This window comes from Bos indicus x Bos taurus, chromosome 3 (assembly GCF_003369695.1).
Source record: "Bos indicus x Bos taurus breed Angus x Brahman F1 hybrid chromosome 3, Bos_hybrid_MaternalHap_v2.0, whole genome shotgun sequence".
NCBI lineage: Eukaryota > Metazoa > Chordata > Mammalia > Artiodactyla > Bovidae > Bos > Bos indicus x Bos taurus.
Genome location: NC_040078.1, coordinates 19,411,549 through 19,424,920, shown reverse-complemented (window position 1 = coordinate 19,424,920; position 13,372 = coordinate 19,411,549). Strand labels below are relative to the sequence as shown.

The following is a 13,372-nucleotide window of genomic DNA, read 5'->3' as shown; positions in this document are numbered from 1 at the left end:
CACCATGACCTGCATCCTTAGTCCCACCTCCAACCCCATCGCTCTTACTCACCCCGTGGCAGGATGCTACTGGATCTATGAGAAGGGTTGAATACCAAATGCTTAGCCATGGCATCTCCCACAGAGGTAACAAAGGTACATGAAGTGCAGGCCAGCTTGCTTCCACTGAGAAAGAGAGTCAAGAGTATGTCAGACAAATGCAGCAATGACTACTGAGAGTTAAGCTTCAAGGCTTTAATAAAGAAAAAGAGGTCCCTCTTTTCTCCTCTCAAGTTAATGCATATGTCTATACCCCAAATATAAGGGATTTAATGTAAAAGCTTGAACAATTAACAGTCCATCAGTAAGTTTGTCATTACCTCACAGAATTTTTAAACAAAGCCAAATACTTGGGGCTCTTCCGTGGAACATGATTGCTGAGAAAGACAAAGAGAAAGTTGTATGAGTTACATGGTTCAGCTCACTAAACTAGAGATCACCAGCCATTGACAAGGCCTGAACAAAAGAAATGCCTCTTTAATCAATCCTAACCTCAACCCAAGCCTATCACATTAATATTTCCTATTAATATGCAAATAGATCCTGGAGGTGGGGGGAAATCTATTAAAAGGCATATTGTGGTTGAGGGTAGAGGGGTGGTGACCAGGGTCAGAGGCCATATTTCTAAGAAGCACCCTGGCCCTTGGACCACATTCTGAGTAGCAAGGTTGTACAAAACGATTACAGACCAATGAAAGCCAAATAAAGCCAGGTCTGGCCTCTGACTCTGCTAGCAAAGGTGCACAAACAGCTCTAAAAGTTGAAGGGGGAATCACCAGAAGCAGGGAAGGGAATGAAATGAGTTCTGAAGAATCTGAAATCCCAGAGAAGAACATTGGTTTAATCCTGACTCACTTGATCATATGGTTGGCGTAAGCTCGAGAACAGCAGGTACTATAGCGACACAGAGAGCAATGAACGTAAGTAGGGAAATGATTGGGGAAGTCTGGGATCTCAAAGCTGCACTCCAGACACGTCTGCCGGCCCATGACACTCCTGTCGAGAAACAAAGAAAATCATATTACTGCCTCAGGGGTCCCCAAACTGTACAGATTCAGGCAACAGACTCTGCTTAAAAGGCTACCAGATGACACTGGCTCTCAGGAATAGCTGTGCCCGCCCGGCCCCCAGCCTCCAACAGAAGGCACTGACATTTTCCTAACAGCTCTCTTCTGGACGTTGCGCTGCACAGGGGGGTAAAGGAAGACGGGCAGAGGGTCTGCTGAGGAGGCCAGTGGTGCTGCTTCCTGCAAGCTGCCAGGAGGTCCATCACTGGAGGGTACAGGAGCAGTTCGTGGCTGCCCTCGGGAAGCCCGGATTGTCACCTGGGAGTCAAGGGAAGGAATAATTAGACGCTACCTATGAAAGAACCGCAGAACACTGAAAAGCTCTATTCCTCCCCTTCTTGGATCCACGAAGGCAATGTCAACAAACCCTTTACCTTGGTGCCTGGTTTCAAACCTTCCAGCTGCTTGGGTTTACGGAAGGTTTTATGGTGCTGCAGCTTGTGTTCAATTTTGTCCTTGGCAAAGAGAAACTGCAGCCGGCATTTGTTGCAGTGATAAACATTCCTCTTCTGAAGGGGAAAAAAAGAGACAGAATCCTTTAAAGGTTCCCAATGAATTTTCTTCCTGAGGAGAAGGTAGATCATCGCCAATCATAGCATTCTTTCCATCTTTCTGTTGATAATTTAACAGAGTTAAAATGAAACAGACAATATAACACCAAACCTAATTTTTCAATCTTTAACTTTATATATTTTGCAATACAGTTACAAGCCTTATTATTAGGTGGTGAGAATCATCACGTCCCATGCTCCCAGAGAAAGGTGCACGGAAAGCCAGGTTAACCAGGTCCTCAGAGCATCACGCCTGACTTGCTTTGACAGTTTGGCTGAGCGGCTTCAGCTTTACTTGCCCTACTACTTTTTTTTTTAGTTTAGTTATTGTTTTTATTTGAATTACTGTAAATGTTCATTTCATCCTTGATAAACTATAAGCTTGAGATTGTCTTATTACTTTATTTTTACAGTGTGGATGGACATTGCTACTACTTCTGGATATTATTTTTTAAAAATATAATAAAATGTATATGGTGAAAAAAAATCATACTTTTGTACTCCTTCATGTGTAAGTTTACCTTCAACTGCACTCCTCAGTCCCCTTCCACAGAAACAACTTGCTACCAGCTTCCTGGGTGTTCTTTCACAGATAGTCTGTGCAGATAACCATACAGCAAACTCAAATGTCTCCATTCACCACCCGTTTTCCTTTCTCTCTTTTAACAAAAAACAATAGTACTTTCCTACACAGTGCTGTTTTTTCCCTTTTAACATATCAACACATACAGATATGCCTCCCTGAAAGGCCATTTTGAGGATTCAGTCTGCCCAGTATTGAAACAGGAGACCTGTCTATGATTCCTTCCTAGGATAGCAAAGGCTCTATAACCTCAGCTACAGGTGACAGTTCCTATGCTACTGTATGGAAATACACCAGCGGTGGATTACAGCAGGCACCATGTGTGAACCTAAGAAGGTGCTTACAAGCGAGAAGCCAGGGCACGTGTGCACACACGTGGATGTCACCCACCGGTGCACCCATCTTGTTCTCTAATTTGTTCCCTCTCTATGTACCTTCACTCTCCTCCACTAGTGGCTCCTTTCCTGCAACATTTTAAAACAAAGGCTTATATATTCCATCTTCAAACCAAAACACAGCAGCAACAACAACTTCTCCCTTGATCCCTCCTTCCCTGCGTCTGCCACCCCTGGTCCTGCCCTTCATAAATTTCTTTAAGTAAGTTCTCTCCATTTCCTTACCTCTCATTCATCTGTCCCATTAAAATCTGGCTTCTACTCTGCTGACCAACAAAATGGCTAAATTAAAGGCTGGACTCTCACGTTTCTATCTTGCTGATACCTTCTTGTAACACTTGACCACACACTTTCCTTCAAAATGCTTTTGTCCCAGCCTCTTCCTCGACATCGTGACTCTTCGGATTTTCATTCCAGGACTATGGCCCTGGCTTTGTGGAGAGAGAACTCAATGGTCCTTCACCTTATTCTCAATTTGGGGGTTTGGGGGTGGGGGTGAAGCTTAGCACTTACAAATTTAAATCTACTGGATTTATATAATGATGATTTCTAAGTATCTTTCACAATTCAGGCCTCAGACCTATATATCCAACTATTTAGCATTCAATTACACTTGATGTCCACAGATAGTGCCAACTCAGAATATCCATCCGAACTTAGAATCCTCCCCTCAAAAGTTACTTTCTCCAGTGTTCCTATCTCAATATAGTCTCCGCATTCATCCAATTACCCAAGACAGAATCCTGGGCACTATTCTTAACTACTCCCTCACTACCTTCACCTAATCCATCTCTAAATTACAGATAGCATTTATCTTCTCAGTATTTTGCAACTCTAATCCTCTTCATCTTCATTTCAAAAGCCAATAGCCACTATCATCTCTCAGGTAAACTACTGAAAAAGCCTTTGGCTTGCCTCCCTAACTCTTGGAGCAGCCAGTATAATCATAAGTAAAAGCAAATGTGAACACAGTCCAGGATTTGAAAATCTCTTCAACGGCTTCCCAACATCAACTTCTTTTTTAATGAACAGAAGTCTGTGTTTTATGTTGATTTGCTTAGTTTTCACATACACTTTTTTTTTGGTTCTAGGTTCCCATCCAGGATACCACCTGGTATTTTACTAGTCATGTCTCAAAGTTCCTCTTGGCAGTTTTCCTCAGGCTTCTCCCAACAACTTTTTATAGTAAAAGTTGAAGCTCCTTTTTATTTTTTAAACTATTTTAGTTTTTGGTCAGTTAAAGCCACAGGTTTGTTTATTTACTGGTTGTGCTGTGAGGCATGGGGGATCTTAGTTCCCTGACTGAGAACTGAACCTGGGCCCCCTGCATTTGAGAGTGCAGTCTTAAACACTGAAGCACCAGGGAAGTTCTGGAGACTCCTTTTTACAGCTCTAAGATTCTCTAACCTCCAACCTCCCCCATACCCTACACACTCCAACCACACTGAACTTTCAATTCCTTGAGCCTCGCTGTGCCCCTGGGCATGCTGTCCTTCTAGTCCACTTCACCTGGCTCATCCTTACTTATCCTTCGGGTCTTGAACAACCCTTTTCCTGTAAGACTTACTAGGTTCCCAGAGTAGGTTATGTTCTTTTTTATATTCTGTATTTCCCCTAACACAACACTGTTCCTGCTTTATTGTACTGTTTAACTCTCCTGTTTAACCACTAAATCTCTAGCATCTAGCCCAGTGCCTGGTACATATTACTGGAATTCAATACATTTTTCAAACTCACACATATAATCTTCTCAACCAAAATTATTTGCCTCGCTCAGACCTGGCCCCAGCATCCATAATTAAACAGAGCAATCGCTTGGTGTCTGGTACCTGGTGCCTCATGTAATGCTGTTGGAACGCACTGCCATTTTTGAAGACCTTCAAGCAATAAGGGCAGAGCAGGTGCCGAGTATCCTCATGGATCATCCGGAAGTGGACGTCTACCTCAGAGTAGAGTGAGGAGCGGTACTGACACACCTGCATCACGTAAGGAAAATAAGCTGAAGTGAAGTGAACAACTGAGGCCTTAGGAAAGGGGTAGCAACAACAATGTTAACACAAAAAAAAATTTTCCTAAATGTACAGAAATCAAGTTATTTTTCTGATTTTGTAATGCAGGGTTATGTTTGTGATCATGAATTCAGCCGTGAAATATAGTAAAAATGGGAAGGACAGCAAAGTCTGAAAAGTCCAAATTCTGGCTAAGAGGAGCAGTTTTTTTTCCTATCTCCACAGGGAACATTCAGGAGACAGACACTCCCTCACTTTTTAAAAAATATTTATTTATTTGGCTGCACTGGGTCTAGAACTGCATGTGGGATCTAGTTCCCTGACCAGGAATCAAACCCACGCCCCCTCCACTGGGAGTGCAGAATCCTAGCCACTGGGCCAACGGGGAAGTCCCAGACACTCCCTTACTACAGGCATTGTGTTCCAAGACTGGGTTCCTCGGCTGGGTACATGCATATATCCTTTCTGTTTTTCTCCTGCATGATGAACCCTGAAAATAGAACCTGGGTTCAGTACTTCTTTTGTATTTCCTCAGTGTTCCTTAAACTGAGTTTGTGCAATAGATACTGGGAAATGTTCATTAGTGGATTCTTCATATTCAGCCTGAGAGCAAAAGACTAAATAAAGCTTCCTAAGGAAAAGGCAATACCTGGCAAACATAAGGCATCTCTCCAGGCTTGTGAGTATCCTTCATATGCTGGAGAAACAGGGGCTCACTCTCAAATGCCCACTCACAGATCTTGCACTTGGCTGTAAGAAGAAAAATAATTGGTAAATACACCTGAAAATATGACCAAAATCCTGCTGATTCATAATCTTTACTTTCTGACTCCTGTATCTTCATTTGCAATAGTATCAGTAACTTATGGGGTCTCTTCTTTTCTTTAAAATGGTTGTCAACAGTTGTGTCGCTGATAAAAAGTATCCTTCTGTCTCTAGCTCAGACGTCTTCACCAAAGCTCCATTCCAGATTTTGAACTCTCTACAGGACATTTAAACATGAATAGTCCACCATCTACAAATACAGATTTGTCCTTAAAAGACTGACAACATGAACAGAATTTCTTGCCTTATGAGTTATTACTAACAAACTGAGATAATTAAACTTTAAAATTAGCCATTTTATCAAACTTCTATATAAGCCTGCAATTCTAAATTTTTGGCAAATATTTTAATTGCTACATATTGTGAATTATACAGGCAAAATAAAGACAGTTATTTGTATTTTTCTTAACATTACTAAAATTATTTTCAAGGTTTGCAAACACAAAAATTGTAAATTACAAGTTCTAAGCGCTTATTTACTGTCTAACCCCTGCCCACCACTCCCAAATGAGTGACGCTGAAATAAAACAAAGGAGCAAAAACCAGGGGTTTTAAATCTGGGGTCCAAGGAAGAGATCTCAGGGAACCCAGGTATCCCCTGAAATTATCTGCAAAGAGTGAAATGTTTATTTTGGGGGGAAGTTTTGTGTTGATTTTCAAAGGTATCTGCAACCCATTTAGAACCACTTCCCAGAAGTACATCAGGTATGAGAACAAGATAAATAAAAAATTCTGCCTAGAATGAGAAAAGTTGATAACATAAGCTGAACCTTGAAAGAATAGTGATTTGCCAGACAGAGAAGACAAGAGAGGAATTTGAGCAAAGGCATGGAACTACATGACATGTTTGGGAAACTGTAACTAGTGGCATGACAATCTTTTCTCCTGTTTTCCTGCCCTTTACTTCTCAATTCAATTCGCTTAGCTTCTTTTTTCTTATCTAGAACACTTTAAAGCATTGGTATTTCCCAGCCTTCTGTCCAAGCCTTTTCCTAGTCTCTGTGTTTTCCCTGGGCAACCTCACTCACCCTTAAAGGCTTTTCCTATATCAGCTCTATTGTTATATCTGTCTTATAATATCAATAGTAACATTTATTAAACAATTTCTAATGCATAAGCAATATCCTAAGATTTATATGTATTATCTCATACAAAGAAAATCAGTGAGAAAGGAACCAAAGCCATCAGTGGATTTAAGAGATCTCGAATAACCTTTCACACCTGTTCTAAGGGGGAAGGAGTTGATCTGAAGAAGATTCAAGAGGGATAATTGACTGATTTTCCAAAGTGGCCATCCTAACACTGTCCCTCCCAGCCCTGTCACTCTCATCTCCTTAACACCTACCTCGGTCTCTTGCTTTGAGAAATAGGGGTGAAATACTATAGATTCTGCTTCCTGCTTTCCAAATTTGGACGGACAGATCCTTTTTGCCTTTCTAAGGTTCATCCAATCTCCATGTATATATACCATGACTGTATCAAACAAGGGGTTCTCCCTTTCCCCAGTCTTTCTTCACAAAGGATCCTCCTGACACGTGAACACAAGCATGCATCCATCCCTCAACCTTACCTCTTAAACAAGTTTAAACACAATAACCCATTGATGTTCTGGAGACAATTCAGGAAAACTTGAAAATGAAGATAGATGATATTAAAGACTTATGATTAATTCTGTTAGGTCTTGATAAAGATACTATGGCTATGTATTTTATTTTGTTTATTTCTTTCAGGTTGGAAATAAAGTTTACTAAAGTGTTAACTATATCAGCTGGACTGATCAAGTTTATACTTGTTTAAACTTGCAGTTATCACAAAGTGTGATTTCCATTAGAACCCGTAGCTTGAACACAGACCTGGTTGCTCAGGCCATGGAACCCCAGGAAGACCACTGGACTCTGTCGCACTTGGCCTCGGCTTGTGGCAGAAGTCCTACTCTCCCTGGGTGTCTCCCATGGCGTCTGCTCCATGGCTCGTGCAAGAGTGATTTTACATACGCAGAGCCGTCTAACTGTTTCAGAGTAGGGTAGTTATGCATTTGCTCATGTGAATAACCAAGCGTGTCTCTTCCTATCATCCTTCCGAACCCACATTCTTCAGGGACCCATCCTAAGTGTTCCCTAAGACTCCTGACTGTGGTCCATGTAGAGTCACAAGATCTGCAGCGGGTGTTAACTCTTCAGTAAACGTCAGCTCTCTCACCTCTTGGCCCCACGTTGAGAGGTACAGATAGAAAAAGGCCATCTTTTCTGATGAGGATGGGAATACCTATGTATTTTAAATGTCCTTATTTTTCAGAGATATATAATGAAGTATTTAGAAGTGAAACGTCATTATGTCTATAATTTAATTTAAAAACACTTCAGAAAATAAAAGAAAAAATTTTTTCAAAACTAAAAAGAAAACAATGGATCTCAAGATATTAACACGAAAAAATAAGCTACTTTCATGAAGGATCTGCCACAAATGCAAAAAAAAAAAAGGGAGTTATAAAAGAATCCAAGAGTAAAATTGATATATACTAAAGCATAGAAAAGGCATTTACCTGTTTGGATCAACAATGTCTGGGTTTTTCATCAGTATAAACTGAAGTCATAAGATACTCAAAAAATTCAAAGTCAAGGATAAAACAGTGGTAAACTAAAAGGGAAAGACTGATGAGGTTCTGCATTGCCCACTTTGTTTTTTCCCATTAGGAAGAACTTATCTTGTTATGTATAGTACAATATGTAAGTGGAATAACACACTCCACCAGATTTCTGTATAAAAGCAGATGTTTTCACTGGGAGATTCAGATGAGTAATTTGGACTTCCCATCACTGACAGTGAAGAACGTGGGACCTAACTTAGACCAAGATGCTACTCTGCTACATGTGGTGTTAGGATGGTTGAAACCAATATCTACTCCACTCACAAACTGTTAGTCCAAAGTTCCACTGCCTTCTATGGTAACCACCAGTATCCACATGGCTAGTGAACATATGAAATGGGATGAGCTCAAATTGAGACTATTTGCTCTGGTATACACACTAGATTAAAAAAAATTTTTTTAATTTTTCATTAATTAAAAAATTTTGATTATATGCTAATATTATCTTGGCTATTTTGAATTAAATAAAATATATTATTAAAATTAATTTCACCTTAAAATATTTTTATTTCAAATGACTACTAAAAAAATTAAAATTACATACGTAGCTCATTATATTTTCTGTTGATCAGCACTCATCTGAGCCACTCATGACAATCCTACTTCCCTTGACAATATGACCACAGCCAAAGAGAGAGAAAGGGAAAACAATTCTGCCTTGAAGGAACAGACTTAGGAAAGACAGGAAGACATGGCCTCTTTTTCATCTGCACAATCTTACATCTGAATGAATTCCTGAGATTAACATAGCCTTCCTGCTAGAAAGCCAGACACAAGAAAACTGTTGAAAAGTAAAGACTTAAGTTCTGGGCGTGATGCTTACTCTACCTTAAGTCTTCTCGGTTAAAGGATCTAATAATAGATGTCCTTAATGTTTAATCCAATTTTAATCAAGATTTTTAATCTGCAGCAAAAGCATCAATATTATGCATATTTTTCTGTCTCTACATGTTTGCTCATGCTGTTCCCCATCACATAAAATCTCTTCTATTTTCCATCCACCTAAATCCTTCTTGTATTTAAGACCAAGTTTATACATTACCTATTCTGTGAAATCCAGCCACAAGGATCTTTTCCCTTCTCTGAACTATTCTACCTATCATTCATTTCATCCAATGTCTGTATTTATAGTAAATACATAGTGTTGTTCTCAGATTTCCCTAGTTAAGCAATTTTTGTCTCTTCAACAAAACTAGAAATCACTTATATGATAAAGGAAATATTTCTAGAAGACTGGATTCAAATCCTCACGTCACCTTACAAGAAGTGTATGCTCTTAAGTAAATGACTAAGTATTTCTGGGGTTGTATTCAGCCTGTTTCTCACCTTTAAGATGTAGCTAACACTCCAACTTATCTTATATTTCATGAAAGCACTGTCTTAATGGTAAAGTACTTTATAATATTATCTTTTATCCTACATAAAAACGACGACATTACTAACTAAAGTGGAGACCCAAATACAAATGCTTGCTCCTTCTATAAAACAATCTAGGTAACAAACTCTTAAAATATACCTCTCTACAGTGGTCCAAGGCCCCTAATATTTGGAATCAAGCACTGAACTCAACTCAAGCTTGAACAGAATAGAAGCCAGGCTTGTAGGAAAACAGAGTAAGTGAAGTACTGACTATAAACATGCAAAAAGCTACCTGACACTGTTACCCACATATGAAGAAATATAAAGGGCTCCCCGCTAGTGCCATTCATTGAGTGAAGAACAAAGTACACCCCTAGAGTTTATGAACTTCCAAACTTACTAGTTGATTCATAGGGACTATGAACATTTTCCAAGTGGCACTGGAGCTGGAAGGGAGTGGAAAACTGACGATAGCAGTGCTGGCAGATAGTATGACCATCCACCTCACCATTCTGCTGATCAAGCTCTACATGATGTTTCATATGGTTCATAAATCTGTAGCACAGCACAAAGGAAAAGTACAGACAACATAAAAAATCAGAAGCCTTGGAGAAATACAACAGTGGAATCACAGAACAAACTTTACATATGTCCCCCCTTCCACCTTCTCACCCAACTTCCTCTTTTTTGGGATAGTCCTTTGCTCAGCCCAGAAACTAAGAGGGTTCCCGAAACTTATCTGAGAAAGGAGATGCACTGGTCTCACTCTACCCAAAGTTATCTTTTATTTATTATCACAATATCTCCTGTAATATTAGTTATTGATTTGATAACCCTGAGCAAGAGAGGCTATAATTAGGGCCATTCTCCAGACAGAAAAACTGAAACATGTAAGCAGCTTTCAGCCTTCACTTGTCCAAGGTGAGCTCCAAGGCTCTTCAACACTCACCGAATGTTGTTTTTTAGCCTTTTGGTACAATGTGGGCATCGGAAAGATGTGGCGACCTTAGGGAAGTTTGTGAGCTGGGCTACTGTGCCACCATCCCGTCCATAGTAGAAGTCATCTACTAGCATAATGAGCTTGGTCTGGACAGCATCACCCACATTCTCATTTGGCTCTGGTACTTTGGTAGGTGGTGACAGAGCAGGAATAGGTGTAGAAGAGGGAGTGGAAGCAACAGGAGCTGTTTTCTCAGGGGATGGGGGCTTTGCTGCTGATGGGACACTGGGTTCTGAATCCAGAGATTTTCCTTTCTTCTGGTATTCAACCATTTCTGGGCAACAGTACTATAAAGAAAGAAGACATCTGATCATCCTGGTTCTCCTGGGGGCTGGATGCATGTACTCCTCAGGTCCACTAACATTCCTTGGTAACAGTTTGGTTCTAGGTATTCTCACCTAGTTTCCACCCTGCAGTTTTCTACAATGTCCAGGTTTCACTCTTTTTCATGTGTCTGTGTGTGTGTACTTATATATAGATCTATGCCACTCCAAACACCATACTTTGTACTTCTTCCTGTTTTAGATCCTTGAACCACTCGCTAGTTTAAGCTGGTTCTGGGGTCCCTGGTAGGAAGAAGTCCCAACCTTTGCATCTGGACTAATACCAAAAAATGAAAGGCTTGAGTTAGTAATTGGTTAATAGCTCCTGATTTATCCAATGACACAATAAATAGAAAATGAACTGAGGCCAAAAAGTTCTGAATATCTAACAAACCCGTCCTCCTGTGCAGTTCAAAATCTACCAACTAAGGAATTAAGGTCACGTATGTTCTGATCTATTTGAGGGACTTTAAATGTTTCCTATTATATTTTTGAGTTCATTCTAAAACAGGCCAAGAGTATAACCCTTTAAAAGGCTTCCAAGTCATTTCAGAGCCCTTGCCTCACACTCTCCCAAGACTACAGGAAGTACACAGTGAACGGTAGCCATTTACGCTGGATCCCATCACAGGTGACATCACTTACACACATGTGACCTCTCAGAGCTTCAGTAACACGGAAGTGAGCATTACACTGTGGACATATCTTCCGTCCACCATCCTGGAGATCAAACACTGGGATGGGCGAGGTCACTGGAAGAAGTGAGAACATGGTAAGATTAGTAAGATACCAGAAAAAGACTATCGGCCTTTTGGAAAAAAATTATTAAACACTTCATAAGGGGTATAATTAAGGTTGGTAAGCAAGCATGAGAGGTCACTATGAGGCACATTCCTTTTACCATTCTTCTAACTTTAGGCCAGGGGTTAGCAAATCACAACTCGTAGACCAGATCCAGCCAGCTGCCAGTTTCTGTGTGAACTAAGAATGGCTTTTACTGGGTCGGCCAAAAAGTTTGTACAAGTTTTTCTGTAAGTTGTTGGGGAAAACCAAACGAACTTCTAGGCCAACCCAATGTATTTTCTGTTGTTGTTCTGGTTATAAATCATGGTAAAATATACTTCACATAAAATTTCCTCTTAAGCATTTAAAAATGTTTGGTTCAGTTGTTAAGAATGTTCACATTTTCATGCAAGAAATCTCCAAGACTCTTTCCATCCCTCAAAACTGAAACTCTATACCCATTATTAATTCCCCACTGTTCATTCCTCCTAGAACTCTAGCAATCACCACTCTACTTTCTGTCTCTGTGAGTTTGACTACTCCAGATACCTCATGTAACTGGACTCACACAGTATTTGTCCTCTTGTGACTGGCTTATTTTACTTAAGATAATGTCCTGAAGGTTCATCCATATTATATCATGTATCAGAATTTCTTTCCTTTTTAAGGCCAAACAATATACCATTTAAGTATTGATGCTTTTGAACTGTGGTGTTGGAGAAGACTCTTGAGAGTCCTTTGGACTGCAAGGAGATCCAACCAGTCCATCCTAAAGGAAATCAGTCCTGAATACTCATTGGAAAAGACCCTGATGCTGGGAAAGACTGAAGGCGGGAGAAGGGGACGACAGGAGTTTGAGCAAGCTTCGGGAGTTGGTGATGGACAGGGAATCCTGGCATGCTGCAGTTCACGGGGTCACAAAGAGTTGGACATGAATGAGCGACTGAATATACCACTGTATATATACACACCATATTTTGTTATCCATTCATCAGTTGATGAACATCTGAGATGCTTCCTTCCATCTACAGGCTTTTGTAAATAACGTTGCTGTGAACACGGGGGTACAAGTACCTGTTTGGGTCCCTGGGTATATATACCCCAAATGGAAGTATTACAACATGTGGTTAATTTCATATCTCATTTTTTGAGGGACCATCATCCCATTTTACACTCCCATCAGCAATGGACAGGGGTTCTACTTTCTCTATATCCTTCACCAACAGTTATTATTTTCTGCCCCACCCCCTTTTTTTTTGGATAAGAGCTATATTAATCGGTGTGAAGCAGTATTTTCTGTAGTTGTGGTTTGCATTTTCATGTTCAGTGATGTTTAGCCTCTTTTTGGTGTTTAATGGCCATTTGTATATCTTCCTTGAGAATTCTCTATTCAGCTCCTTTGCTCATTTTTTAATTGGGTTGTTCTTCTGTTGTTGGTTGAGATACAGAAGTAGTTTATATATTCTGTATATTAAGCCCTTATCAGATATATGAGTTACAAATATTTTCTCCCATGAAAAGTGAGTTGCTTTCCCACTCTCCATAACCCTAACCCTTTGATGCTCTAAAGTTTTAAATTTTGGAGTAGTCTCATTTATCTATTTTTTCTTTTGCTGCCTATGCTTTTGGTGTCATATGCAAGAAATCACTGCCAAATCCAATGTCATAAAGTTCTCCCTCTAATGCTTTCTTCTAAGAGTTTTATGGTTTTAGGACTTTTATTTTGGGATTTAATTCACTGAGTTAGTTTTTGTATATGGTGCGTGGTAATGGCCCAACTCCATTTTTTTG

At 40.0% G+C, this 13,372-nt stretch overlaps 1 protein-coding gene across 7 annotated transcripts in view; it reads right to left on the bottom strand.

The window, feature by feature from the left end:
• The window catches only part of POGZ (pogo transposable element derived with ZNF domain), a 47,382-nt gene that overhangs the window by 4,089 nt on the left and 29,921 nt on the right, over positions 1-13,372 (bottom strand). For all 7 annotated transcript variants that reach the window (XM_027533658.1, XM_027533662.1, XM_027533661.1 and 4 more), the window contains 10 exons: positions 11,444-11,550; positions 10,425-10,762; positions 9,876-10,030; positions 5,294-5,394; positions 4,465-4,611; positions 1,481-1,615; positions 1,192-1,364; positions 895-1,035; positions 360-416; positions 53-165 (listed from right to left, as the gene is read on the bottom strand). In XM_027533658.1, coding sequence (XP_027389459.1) covers positions 53-165; positions 360-416; positions 895-1,035; positions 1,192-1,364; positions 1,481-1,615; positions 4,465-4,611; positions 5,294-5,394; positions 9,876-10,030; positions 10,425-10,762; positions 11,444-11,550 — 1,467 coding nt within the window. The remainder of the gene's footprint in view (positions 1-52; positions 166-359; positions 417-894; positions 1,036-1,191; positions 1,365-1,480; positions 1,616-4,464; positions 4,612-5,293; positions 5,395-9,875; positions 10,031-10,424; positions 10,763-11,443; positions 11,551-13,372) is intronic.